This window comes from Pezoporus occidentalis, unplaced genomic scaffold, assembly GCF_034315485.1.
Source record: "Pezoporus occidentalis ecotype Australia unplaced genomic scaffold, CSIRO_AGI_Poc_V1 ctg46, whole genome shotgun sequence".
NCBI classification, from domain to species: Eukaryota; Metazoa; Chordata; class Aves; order Psittaciformes; family Psittacidae; genus Pezoporus; species Pezoporus occidentalis.
Window position 1 is genome coordinate 2128562 of NW_026915791.1, and position 21875 is coordinate 2150436.

At 42.4% G+C, this 21875-nt stretch overlaps 2 protein-coding genes across 5 annotated transcripts in view; one reads left to right on the forward strand and one right to left on the reverse strand.

Moving 5' to 3' along the window:
* The window catches only part of TOGARAM1 (TOG array regulator of axonemal microtubules 1), a 36464-nt gene extending 28041 nt beyond the window's left edge, over nucleotides 1-8423 (reverse strand). Inside the window, 3 exon segments of the mRNA XM_062635561.1 lie at nucleotides 5387-6823; nucleotides 6922-7728; nucleotides 8217-8423. Coding sequence (XP_062491545.1) covers nucleotides 5387-6823; nucleotides 6922-7728; nucleotides 8217-8423 — 2451 coding nt within the window.
* On the forward strand, nucleotides 7264-20637 carry KLHL28 (kelch like family member 28). 4 transcript variants are annotated; one of them, XM_062635633.1, is made up of 6 exons: nucleotides 7276-7335; nucleotides 8791-8836; nucleotides 10635-11533; nucleotides 12427-12870; nucleotides 15384-15592; nucleotides 16657-20637. In XM_062635633.1, exons 3-6 carry the CDS (start codon nucleotides 10635-10637, stop codon nucleotides 16818-16820), a joined length of 1716 nt encoding a protein of 571 aa, XP_062491617.1. In that variant the 5' UTR covers nucleotides 7276-7335; nucleotides 8791-8836; the 3' UTR covers nucleotides 16821-20637. The 4 variants fall into 4 exon arrangements, with proteins under 4 accessions (XP_062491616.1, XP_062491617.1, XP_062491615.1 ...); XM_062635631.1 differs by lacking the exon at nucleotides 8791-8836 and adding an exon at nucleotides 9853-9923 and having other exon boundaries at nucleotides 7279-7335; XM_062635630.1 differs by lacking the exon at nucleotides 7276-7335 and adding an exon at nucleotides 9853-9923 and having other exon boundaries at nucleotides 8821-8836.
* Nucleotides 20638-21875: the final 1238 nt, after the last annotated feature.

Genomic DNA, 21875 nt, shown 5'->3' on the forward strand with positions numbered 1-21875 from the left:
AACAGAAATGGAAATATTTATGCAGCACTGGAAAGAACAGCATCACCTGAAGTCTAAAAAACTCCTTTCCTCAATATACTGGTTGTGTGAGTGGAGAATTTGTAGTCTAGCACATACATAGTACATTCATTTATAAAAATATGTATTTTTCTTAATTTCACTGAAGATGTCAGTTCATGGTAAAGATGGATTCTCAATCTGAGAACTTCACAAAAACTCTTGCAATATGAAAGTGCAGTTCTGCATTAGTCTGCAATTATCTCTCAATTCTCAGCCCTGCCCACACAACGCAAGTTGTGTTTGACAACACAAGGAGGAACCACTCAGAGCAAACTCCACACACACAGGCTCTTGAATGAAACAGCTTCCCTGTTCCTGGGAGGGGCTCTGTGGTTAACAAAAATGGCAAAAATGTTGTCTTTGCTTACAAAAATGCATGTCCCAATTTACTGCTACACACTGCATTTCGCAGGCTCCAAGTTCAGCAGATAGGATTAAAGTCATCCCCGTAACAAGTCAGTCTCGAATCTGAAGCATTTGAAGCAAATCCACCAAAATGCTCAAAAGCTTAAAACTTCACATAAAATCTTCCTCCCTGAAAGCTGGCGCTAATGCAGGACCAGACTTTTTCATCAGGCATCAGGGATTAGACTCTCACTTAAGAGTATTTGCAGACAACTGCTTAAAGTACAAGGCAGCAAAGGAGAATTTAAGGAACCTTGATACAAAATGGATCAGTCTGAATCCTATTTTTAGTGGAAGATGGCAGAAGGAGTCCAGCAGGTATGAAATGATTTAGTAAGACCGGAACAGGGAATATGAAGTTTTGAAAAGAGTAAGAAACAAGTTCTGATGGCTATACAGCAAGAAAAATGGCTTCAATCACAGCAGCTGTACCAGTTAACACTCGGCACTGCCCGCTTTCTATAACCTGAGTGACACCAGTTTTACTTTACAAATGAGAAAAAAAGAACAGCAGGTTCCAGGTTAATACAAGTCAGGATAAAAGAGGAGATGAGAACTCAGCATTCTGCTTCTGCCATCAGCCGGCTAGAAAATGCCATTTTCAATCTACAGATCTTTCACTCCACTAATAAGTGTTACTTGTACAAATTCCTTACACCCCATTTCTCCATACAGACAAAACCAGATCTGCAGAAAAAGCAAATTATACAATGCTGTCATGATTGCACAGCTTTGCTCAGTTGTTCCAATTCTAGCTACAGGAATAAAAACTGTCTGCTTTCTTGTATGCAAATTCTAGTTACAGCAGTTATAAATTCACTAAACACAGGGATGCAGGCTGGTGGCATATAAAAGCAAACCCAAACTGCCAGATTTTTCACTGAGGTAGATGACAGAACCTGGCAAAGGGATTTCTTTAAAGGTTTCAGGTTCATTTAAATCCCAATAATACCACCAATGTCAGAAAATATTTGAATCTATCCACTAAAAGAACTATTAACTTGGTTACCAAAGCACAGCCCTTGTAAGGGACCCATCACTGACAAACACTCTGTTCTTACATTCCCTTCACAGCCGAGCAGAGGCACTTGGTGAAACAGAAGGTGCTCCTAATTAAAACACACTACCAAGAAGAGAGCAACAATAGAACCAATACAGAATCATGTACCTCCAAAATATTCTCCTAGCCTTCAGAAAAAAACACAGCTCAAATGCCACTTCAGCTTGCAATGAAAGGAAGCTTTACCAGACAAACAGGCCAACCTCCATGCCCCTTTAATTCTTGTTACCATCACGGAAAAGAGAGAGCATTTGTTTCCCAAAACTAATCTCACAGATCATTTGAACACTCACTAAGGTCTTCATAAAGTCCAGTTCTCTGGTTATCAGATCAGTATGTAAATGGAGAAGAATTCCACACATATTGCCAAGCAAGGCAGTTTTGGGAAATTGCATAAGTGGATACTTCATAACATAACTTAAAATATCAGTAGAATGTTCACAAGCTTTTGCTTCCCTCCAAAGTGCTGGGGGAAGATGCGCTATTTTCAACGGTGGGTACCCACAGGGACCCACACTATGTATTTCACAGGGAACATGATACTAGTCAGAAATAAGACTCGCAGATCTAATAAAGACTGGTATAAATGCTATATACCCCACAAGTGCCACATTTTGGTAAGTGCACCTCAAGGCAGAGCACCGATGAGCTATGCCACTGGTGCTGGCTCCCTTTCCAGCAAACCTCCACACCTGCATGACTTATTCCAAGTTAGCCATAGCAGTGGGGCAAGGAAGCTCCTCAGGTGACCAAACAGCCCTCTCCAGACCTTTGATAGCCCTCTGGCTCTGAAAGAGACAGCTGGAGGCACTAGCTTCCTGAGAAAGGCCCTACAGTGTTTACTTGTCAATCATGTTTTCTTCTCCCATTACAAGCAGGGAGAAGACTTCTTTCTGAGCACACAAGGGCAGCCCCTGGAAGTTGAGGCAGTGGCAGAGCAAGCAGCTCCTACTCCAGGGTTTCTCATCAGGGTGTTTATAAGGCTGAACACAACTACAGTCTCATGCAACAAAGAGGAACTCCATGCTGGCACCTCTGGTGTCCAGCTCACCACCAATAGCTGGTGATACCACCACTGCTCAAGGTGGCAGCCACATGTGTCACCACAGTCACAGATGGACTTCGTGCTGTGCAGAAACTTACCATGCAGGATGGACTCACAACTCTTGGTTGTGTTTGTCAGTATCAAATTGCCCTTCTGAATCCTGCATCATAGCTGGGAACTGCCAGTTTGCAGATGGGCACAAAACAAAATCACTTTCAAAGGACTTCGGGGATTACAGAGAAATATTTCATTTAACTTCTCTGACAGAAGCTGCATTTAGGCAAATCTTTGAAGGCAATGTGCTTTAACTACAGTATATTTTTAGTACACATTAACTTACACATGTTCTACTTCATACCTTATCTGATCAGGGAAGTCTAGACATGGCCTTGGGCAATCACTGTGGATTGTGACCCTAAAAATACTAGTAGAAAAAAAACTTTAAACATTAAGCTAATTTCATGCATCCTTTCAGACACAGAATTTTTATGCAAATTCATTTCAAAGGAATGTCTGAATTAATTATTTTTTTTTTATTTTCATGAACAAGTTGAACACCCGAATTTTATGCACGATACACCTTCCTGAAAATAGTTCTGAAGAGATACAGGGCTAACTTACTTTCTCCCCCCCCATTTTAACTGCTAAATGCCCCAAGGAAAAGAGCTTTATTTCTAGAGCTTACAGCAACTTTCAGTTAAGGAGTATCTTCCAAGTACAGGAAACACTGTACAAGTCTGCTTGTCCCAATGTGCCTTAGGTGAAAACACAGTTCATTTACTGGCATTGCAGATACAGACACGCCACACGATAAAAGCAGTTTCATGGCACAGATGTAACAAAACAAGCACCATCAAGAAGCTAGCAAACGCTGTACCAAAAATCACAAAGCCAAATAAAAATATGTCCCCTGCCCTGGAGAGCTTTATAATCTGTTCAGACAGATTTAACAGTAAGGTAAGACAAATAATCAGGATGTGAAGACAGGGCAACAAAGCTGTCAACCTGCAGCAATCGGACAAATATTTCAGTATTTAAACCACAACGCTGTTTAAATTTCCTTTACAGTAAATGTGGAACTAGCCCCTAGGACTCAAAGTCTCAAAGCCAGAGAAGCTGTGGCTGCCCATCCCTGGCACTGTTCAAGGCCAGTTGGACAGGGCTTGGAACAACCTTGTCTCGTGGAAGGTGTCCCTGTCCATGGCAAGGGGGGTGGAACTGGATGTGCTTTAAGGTCCTTTCCAACCCAAACCATTCTGTGATTCTATGATATAATCCAAAAATCTTTTCTCATATTAGTACCAAGGATGTTCCCTAGTAAACGCGGTACCTCATCATCACTGACTTGAAGCCATGAGTATGTAGTTGCATCCCCAGGTCAAATTTAAGTTCATATCATTTCTAAATGCATTTTACATACACAGCAAAACAGAACCCATAAATTAATTGCTTTCTCTCCCTCTTTTCACGGTTGGAAACTTCCAGCACTCCCCACAATTTACATGGATAAATACATATTAATAACTATTATTTCTACAAGTTGCATTAGTTAATACTGAAAAGCTGTTTCAAAAAGAAAAAACTTCTCACTCTAGAGATGTTTTCTATGTAACTTGTTTTTCAGACCCCATTTGCATTGTAGATAGCCCAAGAGAACTTAATTGCCCAATTCATCAACTGAAGGAGACACAGATGACTTCAGGAGTTTGAATAAAGGCAATATATACACTGAAGGAGGAAAAGAGCATCTGTTCATACATGAATTTCAAGGTTTTTACACTACAATAGTGTTAACTCACATTTCTTTTTATTAAGAAACTTTATTAACAGCTAGCCTTCACAAAGTAGCACTGTTTGAGACCTCAACCAATGCAGAAACAAGTTACTAAGCAACTAAGAATTAAGTTCCAAATATGTAAACGTGGTCATGAGGAATTCTACTCTACACAGCTTTCCATCTTATAAAAAGATCTACTCGCTTAAACTCACTCACTGGAGATCAAGTTATGATAAATGAAACCTGTCCAATTAAACAAACAAACAAAAAACCCAAACAAAAACCAACAAACCACACAACAGAAAACCCACTACATGCAGATGCACTCCCAGACCTTATAACGCACGGATGGTATCCAAAACAGATGCCACAGAACAGAAAGCCAGAGTAAAAAGGTTCCTTCCCTTTGCAGCTGCTGATATGATCAGTGATAAAAATCAAAGCTCAGGTCAGTCAGAACTGCTATTTCAGCCTGACCTACATTCTTCCTAGTTAAATCAGACTGAGAAACAACAGATATTTGGCAATTCTCTGGTTTTGTTTCGGGTCTGGATGCTGCCAGGAAGTGCTGGCCCCACCACACTCCAGAGCTCCGCCTTCAAAGCCCAAGTTGAACTGTCAGTTTTCCTCGAAACAGCTTTTGTATTTAGGAAAGGTTTTGCAGTCAGGAATCTTCAAATGCAAATATACAGACAGAAGCTCTAAAATAGCTTCCCCACTTCTATACTCATTCCCTGGGTTTTAGCTAGCCATTGTCAGCAACAAGTCAGTATAGTTAGATGCAAGGAGTGCCTCATGAAGTTTAGCTAACTTCAGAAAAAGATTTTTTTTTTCCTAAGTGATAAGTTATCTGATTTGTACTAGTTTTAAATACAACATAAGGAGTTCTCAAACCTTCCCAGATGGATATATGTATAAAGATCTTAGAACATAAAATATTACAGCCATACCTGTCAGTTAATAAACCTTTGACAATTTTCACAACTCCCTTTGAAACACGCCTTAGGACACATGAGTCCAGTGAGGTATAGGTACATACCTGCTCCACACCCTTTGTGACAGGCATCTTGACTCCTGAACCAACTTCCTTGTATTCAGCATGCTTGTTTTCCCAAGGCAGTTTGTTTTTTCCTTTATATGCATTCAAGATTTTTCTTGAACATGCTACTTCATTGACTCCCGCACTGTGAGAACTGGAGTGCTGCAGAGTATTAACCCTCGCCTCATACCCGCAGTAGCTGGGTGCACTCTGAGTCCTGTCACACATCAAGAGCCAGTCTGTATCTGCTCCTGGGGGTAAACAGGATGCCCTGTTATGACAAGATGATGGCAAGGGCACAGCATACTCTACAAACCCTTGGTCAGCAAGCTTTGGCAAAATCTTCCTGGCCAGCCTAGCTTGCACTGCATGCATCAACCCAGCCCCATTGTCCTTCAGTTCCACAGCATCCACTGCCTTGAAGAGAAGGCTGGTTTTGCCTGGGCCCATGGCAGACGCCAGCACAGCAAAAGCTTCCATGGCAGCATGCCGGACCCTGTGCTTGTTGTCCACCAGTGCTGGAGCAAGCTTAAACGCCAGCTTGTCCAGGTCCAGCTCCTCACTGGGGTAAGTGAGGAGGGCCACAATGCACATACTGACCACCTCCTCGCGGACTCTAGAATTCTTGTTCTGCTGGTACTCTGGCTGCAGCAGTAAGTCCAGCACCTGCTGAGGACCCACTTCCTTCATGAGCAAGCAGAGCAGGCGTCTGTAACCCTGCCGGATGGCCAGCTTGCTGTCCCCCAGGACTTGAGTAGCAGCAGAGAACAGAGGTGTCAGGAAGGACTTGACCTGACTGACCAGGCGCAGAGCCAGCAGACAGATCACCTCCAATGCTCCGAGCACCACCTTGAAGTTGAAGTCACCGAGCAGAGTGCAGAGAAGGCTGATGAACCCCAGGATGCTGGGGGCAGGCACGGAGGTCACCGCGGCCTCGCTGGCATCTTCAACCACCCTCTTCAGCTCCTCCACAGCTTGCACACGGGTCCTGTAGTCCTCCTGGTCCAGCAGGCGAGTGTGCAGCTCCGGCGCCAGCAGCCCGAACTTGAGGCCGGTGCCGCCGGGCTGATCGGAAGGCAGCAGCTCCGTGTCCTTACCAACCGGCTGCTGACTGCCGGTGGGTGGCAAAGGCTCGGCTCCAGGCTCTTCATCCCGCCTCCCGGGGGTCACGGGGCTACCCAGTTGAGGGGCCAGGCTGGGGTAGAGCTCACCGACACCGCGGCAGGCGACGGGCGGGCAGGGGAAGCCGGCGCTCCTGCGGCGCCGCTTACGCAGGGCTTTTCCACACGGCACCGGCGGCAGCTCCAACCAAAACGGCAGGGGAGCGGCAGCATCATCATCCCCCTCACCCGCCCTCCCAGCGCGCTTGGGGCCGAGTCTTGGCGGGATCCCAGGGTCTGGGGGATCCTCCATAGCACGGGAGGACGGCCACAGCCACTACGCACGGCGTAGAACTAAGCCATCCCAGCAACGCCGCACGCTACAACGCTGCCGTCACTAAGAGCCGGCCCGCACCACGCCCACTGGGCACCGACCACGGCGCGCCCGGCGGGGGAAAGGCGGAGGGCTGGCACACCCCTCGCCACAGCCACACGCCCATCCCGCCGCCGGCGCTGGGGAAGCTGTGTGCTCCGCTGCTGAAGTCGATAGCTGTAAAGCGTAGCGGCCGGTGACAGGCTGCGCCGCCTGGCGCTAGTGAAGCAGAGCCACCACTCCCCCCCTCCGCGACGTGAGGAGTGACACCGCCCGTGCCTCTGGGGTTGTGGGTGCGCAGAACTTCCCCGCCGCTGACTGGCAGAGGGCGCGGGGCGGTGGAGTCCGGAAGTGACGTTTGCCGCTGCCGGTACTACCGTACGAGCGGAGGCGAGCGAGGCGGTTGCGGTGGCCGTGGTGGTGGCGGCGATCGCGGGTCGGGCCTCGCTGCGGCCTGCGCCCCCTCCCACCCGCAGGTGAGCCGGGCCCCGCTTCCTACCGGGCCCTGTGGAGAGGCGGCTCCGGCTTGGTTCGGCTTGGCCGGGGCCGCCGCGGCGTTGGTAGCGTGCCCGCAACCTGTTCGCAGTGCGGTGGGGAGTGCTGTTTACCGAGTTGATCTGTGGAGTGCAAGCGGGAGGGACTGTCTGCAGGTATAGGGAGGGGAGAGCGGCCGCCGCTTGACCTGGGGCGACACTTATACAAGCAGAACGGCGACAGGAGGGTGACGGCTCCGTCTCAGAGCTGTCGGCAGGGTGGCTGGTGCACAGACGCCGGGTGGCCACGTCCCGCTGGCTTCTTAGAGGGGCGGGGGAGACGTGCTCCTGGCTGTTGGAAGCCGTGTGCTCGTCAGGCCGCTGCTCTGCATCCCTCTACCGCGTGAAACGGGCTGGGGCAGGAGCTTGGGCACGAAGGTGAAACGCAATGGCGTGGGGAGCACGAAATTTCATAAGCAAAACAGTTTCTCCTTGCACGTTATATATATATATTTTTTGCATGCAGTAAGTGGTCTTGTGTGGTGTTTACAACCCAAATTAGCTCTGTACTTTGGGTGGGTGCTGCTCAGGTTTTAAGCTCTGCTGTAACCCAGGCAAGTCGCTTGCTGGCCCCAGTCATTCTGTAGTCTAAATAAGGAACTGGCGAGCACTTAAACACTACCTTGGAACAGAAAAGTGCCTGGAGCTCTTCCTGCTGTTTTCACATAAAGAAAATGCTGTGTTCTGTGTCTTACCAGGCATCATCACATACTGTGGTTTTTAGAGGAATAAAAGTGCTTCAGTAAGCAAGCTTGGGTGTTTACATTTCTGGTTAACCTTTTAATGTCCAATAACTCTTTCCCTGCTATTCAGACAAGTTTTACCGGCAGACTGTGAACAAGATCTGATAGCCCAGTGCTAATGGACAACCACTTGATTTGCGTGGTGAGCAGACATTGTTGGACTAGCATATGTTCTCTGGGGCTGGTAATGTTCCAGCTTCTGATTTCTTGTTCAGCAGTAGAATAAATGCATGCAAATATGAGGTGTGGGTGAGCATTGCCATTCAGGAGATGCACATCAGTAGGCATCTCTGTCAGGTTTGTACAAAAAGTTTTATTTCTGTGGAATAACTTAACTGTCATTACTTATAACTGTTCTTACTGGCTTTGACATCTGAAATGTAACTATTCCTTTATCCTTCCATGTGGTGTTACCTTGTGTTTTTGTGATTTCTGTGTATATGTGCAATCAAGTTACGAACTGAGCATGAACACAAAAGGAAAACAAAGTGGTTTAGCTTCTGAACAGCTCCTGTTTCCCCCCTCTGGGCCCTCTCATATAATTTATGCTGCATATATATTGTTATATGGAAAATGTTATTGTATGGAATCTTGCCTTAATGCAGATACACTTTAAATACTTTCTTTTAGATACATTTGTTTTTTTTTTTTCCAGTATAGAGTTGTAATAGGAGAGGGGGGAGCTTACTTATCTTTAATGGGTAAGAGGTTTTCTGTCTCTAGCTGTAAGCCCTTACTTCTTTGTCAGTGCTGTTATGTTCTATATTTAAATGTTGGCAAAAAAATTTTATTCTTTCAGATTAAGCACTTTGTAAGTAGGCTCACTGCAAATTAGATGTCAGTTAAGGAGCTATAAAAATGATGAACTCATTAAGATAAAAGTAGTGAGATCTTGAAGTGTAGTCATTTAGCAAATCAAAATTAAATCAGGTTTTCAGTTCAGAAATTGAATTGTTGCAGTGTTCTCTGTAGAACAATAGTTATATTTCCTCGTGGTCCAGGATCCTGACATATCCAATACCCTCCACCCTCTCACTGCTATAATAATTCAGTCAGAATAAAGACCTGCTGTGCCAACAGGTAGTGGTGGGCAGCACTGTTTGAATTTTAATGATACTGAAATTAGAGCAGGTATCCTTAATGCCTGCTCTAAATGCCTTGAACTGTCATGATGCAAAAACTCTTTGAAAGAAGAGTTTGTGGGTTTTGTGGAGCTGTAGGTGGGAATGAGGATCCTTTTCTCTGCCCTTACTGGTGATGTTGGGAAGCATGGGTAGCTGCTGGTGCTGTGCGGACATGGAAATAGCGATATAATTTCTATCAGCGTGTCTAACTAGGACCCACGTGGTTGCTTTCCCTGGGAAGCACCTCCTCACCAGCTCCCACCTCTTGTCTCTTGATGGTGGACGTAGGCCTGGCTCCTGGTCTTTATCATGATCATTGGGCCACGAGGATGATCAGGGGACTGGAGCACCTCCCATATGAAGATAGGCTGAGAAAATTGGGGCTGTTCAGCCTGGATAAGAGAAGGCTGTGTGGAGACCTCATGGTTATGTAGTTATGCCACCCCTTATGCCACAGGCAAGGACGCTTTCCACTAAACCAGGTTGCTTCAAGCCCTGTCCAGCCTGGCCCTGAGCACTGCCAGAGATGGGGCAGCCACAGCTTCTCTGGACAATCTGTGCCAGTGTCTCACCACCCTCACAGTCTTCCCCAGGTCTGACCTCTCCAGAGGGTGAGGGCATGTCCACTAGGGATTTCCTGTCACAGTGGAAGCCCCTCAATGAGGTGAGGCAATGATCTCCTTCTCCTGGCTTCGTCTTACTGTTCAGAGTGCAGTAACCTCTGTTCCAGCACCTCTTTCCCTGCAGCACAGGGCTCCAGTGGCTCTGTGAGTCTTTTTTGCCTCTTTGTGCAGAGTGAGGGATTCTCCTCTCTTGGATAGGGAATGTGGCCCTGCTGACTGGTAGGGTCTGGCCAGAGCACGAGTCGGGGGGGGAAGCACAGCAGGGCTTAGCTGCACCACAGAAGGACTGAGTAGCCTGCAAGGCAAGTAGCACAAAGTAGTTAAAGAACTTTGAAAACTTTGTCTTAAGTAAGCCAGTTCTATTCTTTATGCATCTCTATTTTTGTTTCAGTCACTGTTCAGTTCTCTCAAATATCTGATACACAATCCTGTTATGTATTCAAAGCTTCATATGATATACATTTTATTCCAGGACAGAAAAATGTGGTGCTTCTTTTGTTGGGTTTTAAGTCACAGATGAATATAACATGCACTATTAATAAACATTTGATTGTCCTGGATTTAACTTGCATGAAAAAGCATAGCACATAAGGATTGGATAAGTAAATTGGGAAGTAATAAAAGCAATTAAGATAAAAGCAAAACTGGAAAATATTTTGTGAATGTTATGTGTGGCATGTCTAAGTAACATGACTAATGAAATTGTTGAAATGAAGCCCTGAGTAATGCCTTAAAAATTCTGTTTGTCACAGATGGACCAGTCTTCTCCAACCTACATGCTTGCCAACTTAACCCACTTGCATTCAGAACAGCTTCTACAAGGCCTGAACCTCCTTCGCCAGCATCATGAGCTCTGTGACATTATCCTTAGAGTTGGCGATGTCAAGATCCATGCCCATAAAGTGGTGCTTGCCAGCATCAGTCCGTACTTCAAAGCCATGTTTACTGGGAACCTTTCTGAAAAGGAGAACTCAGAGGTGGAGTTCCAGTGCATCGATGAGGCAGCGCTGCAGGCCATCGTGGAGTATGCCTACACAGGAACCGTGTTTATCTCGCAAGACACTGTAGAGTCACTTCTCCCAGCTGCGAATCTTCTCCAGATCAAACTGGTAGTGAAGGAGTGCTGTGCGTTTCTTGAAAGCCAGCTTGACCCTGGTAATTGCATTGGGATTTCTCGTTTTGCAGAGACCTATGGATGCCATGACCTCTACTTGGCTGCTAACAAGTACATTTGTCAAAATTTTGAAGATGTTTGTCAGACAGAAGAATTTTTTGAGCTTACGCATTCTGAATTGGATGAAATAGTTTCCAATGACTGCTTGAATGTTGTGACAGAAGAAACTGTTTTTTATGCACTAGAGTCCTGGATCAAATATGACGTGCAGGAGCGGCAGAAATACTTGGCACAGCTGCTACATTGCGTTCGGTTGCCGCTGCTGAGTGTGAAGTTTCTTACGAGGTTATACGAAGCAAACCATCTCATTCGCGATGACCATACTTGTAAACACCTGCTGAATGAAGCCCTAAAATATCACTTTATGCCTGAACACAGACTTTCCCACCAGACCATGCTGATGACACGACCTCGCTGTGCTCCTAAAGTTCTTTGTGCTGTAGGAGGAAAAGCTGGACTGTTTGCCTGTTTGGAAAGGTAAGTAATAGTAAAGTCATCGCATTAAATTCAAAATAGATTTTGATTTAATGAGTAATCTTCAAAATTGCAGGGTTTTGTTTGTGCCAACAGAAATAGCTGTAAAATCTTATAATTTTAATTCTGTTGATTCGAGAATTTGGTTAATAAAAGTGGTTAATAAAAAGTTTGTATGTTACTACTTTGTTGTTTCAGGTCTTTTCATTTTACGTATTTTTTGCCTGATCTATTATTTTTAAAGACAATAAAATCTTAAAATTTAATATATGACAAATATGCTTCCTTGAAAGCTTGAAAGTCCTTGGGATTAAGATAGACTTAATCAGAGAAGAGTGAAGAGGTAGTTCTTAGAAATGACATGTTCTTGATCATAAAGTAATCATGACTTCAGGCTCTGCTGCTGAGTAGGTATCCATGTCTAACAGGCTGGGAGAGCTGGGTTTGTCTCCAGCCTGGAGAAGAGAAGGTTTGAGGGAGATCTTAGAGCAGCTCCAACTGCCTAAATGGGCCAACAAAAAAGCTGGAGAAGAGCTTTTTTAAGGACGTGTTGGGATAGGACAAGAGGAAATGGCTTTGGACTGGCAGAGGGGAGATTTAGATTAGATACTGAAAGAAGTGGGGGTGTGAGGCTGGTGAGGCACTGGCGCAGGTTGCCTAAAGAAGGCCAGGTTGAATGGGGCATGGAGCAACCTGGTCTAGTGGAAGGTGTCCCTGCTTGTCGCATCGGGCAGTTGGAACTGGATGGTCTTAAAGGTCCCTTCCAACACAAACTATTCTACAAAATACATTCTGTGGAGTAATCTTAAGACTGTGTGCTCTTTGATGCTCGTTTGCACTTCATAGAGCTTCCTGAGGTTAGGTATACTCATGTAATCTTTGTTTTTCTATTTCAGTGTTGAAATGTATTTTCCCCAGAATGACTCGTGGATAGGCCTGGCACCTCTTAGCATTCCCCGCTATGAATTTGGAATATGTGTCCTAGACCAGAAAATATACGTTGTAGGAGGGATTGCAACTCATGTGTGTCAAGGCATCAGTTATCGAAAGCATGAGAATTCAGTGGAGTGCTGGGACTCTGATACGAACACTTGGACGTCTCTTGAAAGGATGTTTGAGAGCCGAAGTACTCTGGGAGTGGTGGTTCTGGCAGGAGAGCTCTATGCCTTAGGTGGCTATGATGGGCAGTCTTATTTACGAACTGTAGAGAAATACATCCCTAAAGTGAAGGAATGGCAGTTAGTGGCCCCGATGAACAAAACAAGAAGTTGTTTTGCTGCAGCTGTCTTGGACGGAATGATATATGCTATTGGTGGTTATGGTCCTGCCCATATGAACAGGTATGTACTTTTGCTGTGTGTGGCTCAATGTTATAAACTGGAAATCAGCAAAACTCCCTGTTAAGCTTGTGTTTGGCAGCCAGTTAAAAATTATTCTAAAATAGATTGGCAATCCACAGTGGACCTCATTAATCCTTGTTCTGCAGCATCAGTCTAATAATCCAACTGGGAAATCTTTTAACTTACCTTTACATGTTCCAGCTCAGAGTGTGTGTATTTGGGGCTTGGTTTTTGGGGGTATTTTTAATCCTTAAGAGGGGAAAATGGTAAAGACAAAGACATAAATGTGTATTACTAAGCAAGGTGGTACAAGACACCTGACCTTGTAGATACTCAAGCTGGTTAACTCAGCAGATTGGTATTGAGAGAGCTTATTTGCTCAGACCTTGAGGTAGTGTACTTGTAACAATGTGGTAGTGTTGCACCTTGGTTACTGAGTTCTCAGGAGAGGGCTTGCTTAGCGCTGTACCAGTGCTGTCTGAATCCTTGTATCTCAAGCCTGCAAAACACTAGGATGCTGGTTAGTTTTAACATTGAAAACATTGATTGGAAACAAATAGAGGCTTAATATACACAAAATAAATATATACCTCAGATGGAATCTTAAAGTAGTAGTGAAGAGCAGGGGCACTTAGTTGTGCAAAGAAATCATTTGCCCTCTCTTTATTAAAATAGGAACAAATCGGCCATTAGTCCCTTCAGGAAGCAACTTAATAAACTACAAGTCTAAGTAACTGAATGAAGAGTGAAAATGAAAACCTTGCTTACAGGAAGGGATACACCGGCTGTTTAACAGTGTAGTGTAACATCATAGCACTAGTCATTAATAGTACTTACTTTTTACACTTGATACGTTTTTATCTAAAACAGTTCATGAAGCAAAGGATTGGTTTCCAAATAGGAAAGTGTAGCTAAGTATTTTTATCTGGAAAATGCAAACAATTTGTTTTAATCACTAAAATAAAAAACAGCAATAAGTTAAACTCAGCGTTTTATGAAATGTAGTGGCATTATTCTAATTTCTTATATTTTAGATTATGAGCTATAATAGCAGTTGAAATACGTTACAGACCAACAGGCCATGTCTGAAAGATTTCTGTTGGCTCTAGGATTTCTTCACGTTGGCATTTGACCTGGAATAATTAAGCTGCAGTTTTGTCTGTGTGGTCACTTTTAGCTCCGTACTGCCTTTGGACCATACAGAGCTATTGGTTTTAGGAGTAGCTTAAAGCAGAGTTAGTGGCAGAGTAGAGCAGGTTCTGGGAGTTGCTGTGGGACCTATGGGATGCTCATTTAACTTCAGCCTTGTTTCACAGACTAACAAAAGGAAGATAATCAAGACCTCACTCTTGCCCAAAATGGTCCCTAGAACTTGAATGCTTAGTGTGGTCACGCAGGCCTTTGGAAGGTAAACTCAGTAACTGCCTTTCAGGAAATGAAAGATTCAGCACTGGAGCAATAGGAAATGTCTTTATCAAGTGGGTACCTTTAGAGGAAAAGCTCTTAATTTTAAAATTCTGCGCTAGCTTCAGTTAGAAAGTAACTGCTAGCAGCTGCTGGAGACGAATCTGGTATTTCATTATTTGCCTTTTTAAAATTAGTTTACTTTTGATTGAATAATTTTGGCTTATTTATTCAAGTATGCTGTGTAATTAAGCACCTTTTCTCCAGCTACTCTGTAGTGCTGCTGATTTTGTCATCCCCTTTTTTCTGCACCCCTCGTGCTACTGAAGCTACACTTGGACAGGGAACGGCTACATGCTATGAGAATGTTAATGACTGACCATCTGTACAGCTCCAGTGATTTAAAAAAAAAAAGTAATAATGACAATTGTAATTAATTTCCATTTTATCCTGAAGATCTGTTCTATCCTTAGTATTTTGATCAAGGCTCTTTACTGCTTTTCCTGGGGAATATGCTCTCCATGTTTTTTTTTCCCCTCTCTGTTATTTTCAGGCAAGCCTAAAGGAAGTTTTTAATTCTGTATGTTACCCAAATAGATACACTTCAGATCTGCATTGTGTTCAGTTGTTCATGAGTTGCCTTTTTTTATAAATAGCAGCAGTCATTCTTGAAGGAGCTTTCAGTTCTGAGGCCAGCTTTGAAGAGTCTTGCTTTGTTTCCATATGTAACTTGCAGATCAGAGTAGTGGCATGAGGACATTGGAGAAGTGGCTGAACTGCAGTTGCTGAGTCAGGATGAAATATGTTAAAACTGCTTTTTAGAATCATTCTTTTTGAGAACCTCCAGCTGCATGTGTTGCCAAACGGCCCTAGGAGGCAGTTGATGCTTATGAGGTGATAACGCTGGCTTTAGTGTGTTGTGTCACTGAGTAGTACAAAGCAGGATTTTCCATCAGCTAAAGCATTTTTTGTTGCTTTACAAAATTCCTGTGTGTGGTAGCAGTGGTTGCCAGAACTAGATGTACTTCTGACAAATGCAGATTTCTTGTGGAGTGAAATTTCAATGTCACTAAAATCCAAGCCTCACAAGTTGTTTGTTGTATTTGCAGCATGGAGCGTTATGATCCGAGTAAAAACTCATGGGAGACAGTAGCTTCAATGGCTGATAAACGAATAAACTTTGGTGTCGGTGTCATGCTGGGCTTCATTTTTGTAGTGGGGGGACACAACGGTGTGTCTCACTTATCAAGCATTGAGAGATATGATCCTCATCAAAATCAGTGGACCGTATGTCGACCCATGAAGGAACCCAGAACAGGTAGGGACATACAAAATTCTCAGCAGTTAACTTGGATATTCTTTCAGAAATAAACTGCCATTTGACCTGATAGAAGCTGCAATAAAGTTGCAGTGACTTGTCTGCAGAGCATTACACTTCATCTGTGAATGAAGATTATTTAATTAGCTCTGTGAAAGAATATTTCATAGAATCCTAGAATCTCAGGTTGGAAAGGACCTCAGAGATCATCTGGTCCAACATTTCTAGGCAAAGCATGACCCAGCACCCTGTCCAGCTGAATCTTAAGTTTCCAGTGTTGAGGAATCCATCACTTCCACAGAGAGATTATTCCAATGGCTGATTGTTCTCACTGTAAAAAATCTTGCGTCCAGTCTGAATCTCCCCAGATCTAATTTATGCCCATCACCCCTCAGTTTTCTCATGGGACTCCTTATAAAAAGGAAGTCTTCGTCGTAGTCACCCTTTAAATACTGGATCATGGTGATCGGGTCTTCCCTGAGCCTTTTTTTTCTGTAGGCTGAACAGACCCAGCTCTCTCAGCCTTTCCTCACATGGCTTCCCAGTCCTTGAATCGTCTGTCTTCTAGATGATCCTTCTAGTCACCCTTCTCTAGACCCTCTCCAGCCTGTCTACATCTTTTATTTCTCTATTTTTAATTACAGTCCAATTTATTAATACTGAGCTGTAATAAAAATAATCTGAAGTAATATTTCTACTCTATTTTTTACTATTGATTTTTGAGTGTGTTTCAGCATTTCTGTGGTTGCTGTTCTATTGTATTTTATTTTACATCGAGACTCAGTAGTGCATATTCTCTTCTGTATTTCTGACAAAGAGTACTGGGACAGAAGAGCATTGCTTTGCCATAGGGAAGGGTGTGAGAACAGTAAAAATGAGTGTAAGACATAAACAGGGAGGGACTCTTCATTTAACACCCATTTTCTTTGAAGGAGAGTCTGAGGGAACTTGTCTGTTCAGCCTTTAGGAGATGGGGAGAGGCTGGTTCCAATTAGGAACAAAAATACTTATTTCCACACCTTGTGACTTGATGGTGATGCATTCGTTTATTTTCTTTCCAACAGGAGTTGGTGCAGCTGTAATCGATAACTACCTTTATGTAGTTGGAGGCCATTCAGGCTCATCCTACCTGAACACTGTACAGAAGTATGATCCCATCTCAGATAGCTGGCTGGACTCTGCTGGGATGATGTACTGTCGATGCAATTTTGGTTTGACTGCGCTTTGATGTAAAGCAGGACTTTACCGGCCCAATGCAAAGATTGAGCTTAATCTGCTTGAAAAGAACCCCTGTTGATGGAGACCATAAGCTGCATTTTCTGAAGCTGGAAAATTGGAATAACATGATGTTGGATTGAAATGAGGAAGGATTTGTTTTCTTCCGGCAATTGGCCTTTGTTACGTTAGTGACACAGGCAGGAGGAGTAGAAAGCTTATTTACCAGCGGGGTTTAGATAGCATCCTATTAATGGCAGTGAATTTTAGAGAGTACTGTACATGCCTGGGATATGGTTAGAAAACTCACTGTATATCTAACCCTTTCACTTTCTAGAGCTCTTCTCTCTTCCTCCTGCCTACTATGAAATACGAAGTTTACTGTGCTTGGGATGAAAGATGTGTGAATGTGTTTTACGGCTGGACACTTTGCTGATAATTGTCTGGTTGTGTCTTCATATTAAGAAAATGCCAGTGCTTCATAATTTTTTTTATGAACAGTAACTAAAGGGCTGCCTTGTTTCTGTATCTCAAGGTTTGTAAATAATAAATGCCATAGTATGTTGCCTGTACACTCTCCTTTGTCACCTGCTTACTGGTAGGAGGGCCAGGATGATAATTATTAACTACTTAGAGATTTACAAGGCAAATCTATTGCCTCTTAACAAAGTTGTTTGATCTGATGAAGAGAAATCACAGTTTTAACTTTCCCTTATATTTTCGTTTTGTGGATAAATGAGTGCTAGATTAAATGACTTAATCTTGCAAGCCTGCTGTGTGTTTTCAACTGTCATGCAAGGAAAAATGACAACAGTAATGCCACAGCAGCATTCATAGCATAAGATAAATACTAAAAAATTAATCCGTCCCATCCGTCTCCCAAGCGCGCTTGCGTTCATACTCCATACAACTTTCTTTTTAAAGGAATGTATGATTGCTTTCTCAGAGTGTTCAGACCTAAAAATGGTGCTAAATGTAGGACATAATGATAAAGCTGTTACTGATTTTAGTGCAGTATGCATAAAGCATGATTGTTTTGATTGTTCTAGTGTTTTTGTTTGTTATTTGCTCGATACATTCGTGCCTATGGAAACTGTCAAGCATAACAAAATGCACAGCATGAGCTCGTTTGTTACATTGTTTTTGTATCTTGTTTTTACAGAAGTCCTAAGTTTATTGTTCCTATTCTCACAAGTACATAAATAGGGAGTGAATAGTGAGATCCTGTCTCTGGTTCTTCAGCCAGCCTTGCTTCTAACACAGGTTGAAGTGGGTGGATAGGGTTGCTCATCCCAAGCATGTGTCCTGTATAATGGAACACTGAAGGTCTGTTCTGGTGACTAACCAGAATCTCAAGAGTTAGAACTTTATGGTAGGCCTAAACTTAGTGAAAACTTGGGCAGATAACTAGAAAGCAATGCTGTGGGTCATAACCATTATTTGAAATAGATGAGTGAATAAATAGTAGCTAATTTAAAATGTTCTGGTTTGTTTTCTGATTTTTAACTAGGGATCAAGGTTATCTTGAATTTCTGTTTTGATGTCTGTATATGTGTTGCCAGGCCTGGTACTGAAGAATTTTTCTGCCTCCAGAGTTACTTTCTCCTTGTTTTAATGTTTTACATTGATGTTTGTTACCCTTTGTTTTTCTAGCCCATATAGTATTATTTTTGAAGGTGCAATAATATTTGAAATAGTTGCTTTAAAAGCCATTTCTTTAAAAGTATGCGTAGTGGTGGAGTTTGAGTGTATTTGATTTATTCTGAGTTCCTGCAAAGCAAATTGCAGCCAGGCAAGCAGTGGCGTTCCCTGTTCTTTCATACACTAACATTCAGATTCTAAACAGTCAAGGAGGTGAGGGTGTTTTCACCATAAGACATTATTCATAGATAACAGGTGTTTGCACAGGTTATAAAATCCTGCATGTGTTCTTCAGATTTGGTAGAATGAAGCAGGACTTTATAAGGTAATAAAGGTAACAATAAATAAAAGTAACAATTCCAGTGTTTTCAATGCAGTTAATTTGACCCACTAAGGATTCTAGTTTTACAGCAATAATAGCATAATTATCCCAGTGAATCTATTGATAGGACACAAGTAGCTACGTGCTTCTATGTGGCATGTTTGTGTATGGGGAGGAGAAAGAAGGGGAGGCAGGTTGGGGATTGGGGAATTAACGTAGTTATTTCAGCCCATTGCAGAGATTGCCTACTCATTCTGTCCAGGTGAATGCACAAGCTGAATGTTTTTCTGTGCTGTTTCACTTCTTGGTCTGTTTCACAGAGATGCCATTATCATATTTTCCAATATACACTGGAGGTAAAGATGCTTAAACTAATATTAAAATAGGAAAAATTCCTTACGTAAAAGAGAAGTTTATGCCTTTTACTGATACGAGGCTTTCCAGGCAGTTCAGTATATACTGTGCTTTTTAAGAGTTTAACACCAATAGAATTCCATGAATGAAGATGCTCACAAACCTGTTCTGGTTAGAAGTACTAGTAAACACTTTTCAGTTAGTAGAAAGTGGTGCAAGGTATAGAAATGGTTTTGACTTCAACAAAAAAATCCATAGGTCAGGATGGTGGTTATTCAGTATCTACATAAACATCTTTCATTGATGGAAGTCAAAGCACTTAAAACTGCAAAATGTTTATTCACTTTACCTAGGCAGTGGCAATGTTAAATCGGGGCATAGAGATGGACCCCAGATTGTGTAATGTGGCATTGCTAAATTTAAGGTAGCAGCATAAACAATTATTTTAGTAAGCAAGTTTGGTATGAAGAATGGGAAAAATGCCTAACGAAATACAGTGAAGATCAGGTGATCTGTTTAGCTAGAAATGGATCAAACCAGATATTGGTTATGGGATCATGTCACTTAAAATCATGCCGTCTTCATTTTCTGTTCTGAGTACTTGTTGTCCTGTTCACTGAAGTGCTTGGTTGTAGAAAGATCAGACATAACAATTGGTTTAAATTTGCATCTAAAGAACAATGCTCTCATTGTAATGTCTGTTTTGCAGTGTAAGAGTTAAGGACCTTCAAATAAGATGTCATACAACTGCAAATTATCATCCAGTTCTATTTCTTAGTCACTCAAAATTGTCTGTAAAGCACTTAAAAGTGGGCATGTGTTTATATGTGTACGTACAGTTCCTGAATTTCAGATTTTTCCTTTTTAGAGCTACTCATTTGTAAGCTTCTTGACAGTCTCTCCTAACACCAATGCTTCTCTTTCAGAAAGTCTAGTTGGAATCTGTAGAGGGCCAGATGTGTCCAGTACGCGTGACACTTACTTAACTTTTTTTTCTGGGAGATAGTGTGTTGCTTTGTCAGTTTGCCATCTGTAAGTCCCCATTCACTATATGAAACAATGCAAAATGTCCAATCTTGCCTTAAATTCTTGATATTGAACTGAAATACAAAGAACTGGATGATAATTCCTATTTTTTTGCCTTATGCCCTGTGCTGTATTTTAAACCGAAGGATAACTTATTATTTTTAGCAGGATTTAATAGTTGTACAGAGAATACCAAATTGTACTTGGGCTTGACCAGAGTGCTTTGGTTGGGAGTATAAAATGATATATGTAGTTTTGTGTACGTAGAGTGTTTTTACATGTACATCTTTTCTAGCGGCGATGGTCTGGTTTTGTTACTGTTTACGGAAGTGGCATTTGAGTTCAACAAGAAAATAACTGTAACCTGCATTCTTGGTCTTTACTAGTGTTCTCAATGTGTTTGCTCTCGTGATAATGCTCTGTAAGTATTGTTGTAAGTTTCATTGAATGTAAAACAGTTTAGTAAATAAACCTGGGGGAAAACTTATTTTTACACTTCTGTTGGATGGTGAATATGAATACGCTGTAGCTTTTGTTTTCTCATGCTGCAGAAGGGGTTTTCAGCTAAATAATTTTAATTTACTGTTAGACAACCCTTCACATCTGTGTTTTAGGTGGGGATTTCACTTCACATGGTGGATTACATGAAGTAACAACAGGCACCCCTCTCTGCCTCCGTTAGTGAAATAGAAATTTAAGGTTTGGCAATTCTGCATTGTAATTTTTTTAGTTTTTTTTTTTTCTTGGCCTTAATCTAAATACAGGCAGAAATAACTTATTTATTTATGTAGTTAAGAGCAGAGATTAGTATGTTGAACTTACTTTCTTGCCCAAGTGAGAATTCAGCTTGTGGTTGCTGGCGTAGGAGATGCCATCTACCTCTGGTACTCACGGGTATTATTCAACAATACCATCCATAAAGCACAGTTCTGTAACCTGTGAATTCTGGCTGCAAAACGCTGACTTTTATAGTCTTAGTCATGCTGAAGCTGGCACAAAAGGAAAAAACTCAAATTATTTTCTTGGGGGGGTGGGGGGTGTGTGTAATTTACTACATTAATAAAAGACTTTCAGGTAATATTCATCCAGGAGTTAATTTCCACTTTCCCGAAGTTTAAAGGTTATTACACATTGATGTAGCAGGTACTTCATGTGACAGGTAGACTAGGCAGGTGAGGATTTTTTCCAATTTATTTTGCCATAAAGTTACCCATTTTAAAAAAGAATATGATTGTGTCAAAAATACCAACACCTTGCATGGCATTTGGCTTCAGATCATATAGGCAGTACAACATAAAATGGCTGTAGTCATCCTCTTTCTTTGGATCTCAAGTATACTTAATACACAGACCTTAATTTTAGGAATGATCAGGAGCATAATGGTAAAAGGAACAAAATACAGGGGGGTTTAGCTGTCTAGTATTAACTAGAAATGGGTGACAAAAAACCCAACTTGTGCTTCAGTAAATATAGAAAAAAGACATTTCTAAGCCCACTGTAGGTGCATGCAGTAAACATTAATTTGGGTACTGCAGTGCAGTGCTTTTCTTTACTGAAGAGCAAGGCACCTTCTAATAAAAGTCGGAAAATAAAAAGTCGGGGGGATAGCATCATCATCCACTGCAGGCATCTGCTGATGGAATACATGCCTGACAGGCAGCTGCTCTCACCTGCAAGATCCCTGAATCCACCTCTCACAGAGATCTGTCATCCTGTGACTGACAT

Excerpts from the sequence above, each read along its gene's own strand:
- KLHL28 (XM_062635630.1), top strand. Across the intron at positions 11,534-12,426 it reads CTGTTTGCCTGTTTGGAAAG|TGTTGAAATGTATTTTCCCC; the intron begins GTAAGTAATAGT and ends TTTCTATTTCAG. Across the intron at positions 12,871-15,383 it reads GGTCCTGCCCATATGAACAG|CATGGAGCGTTATGATCCGA; the intron begins GTATGTACTTTT and ends TTGTATTTGCAG.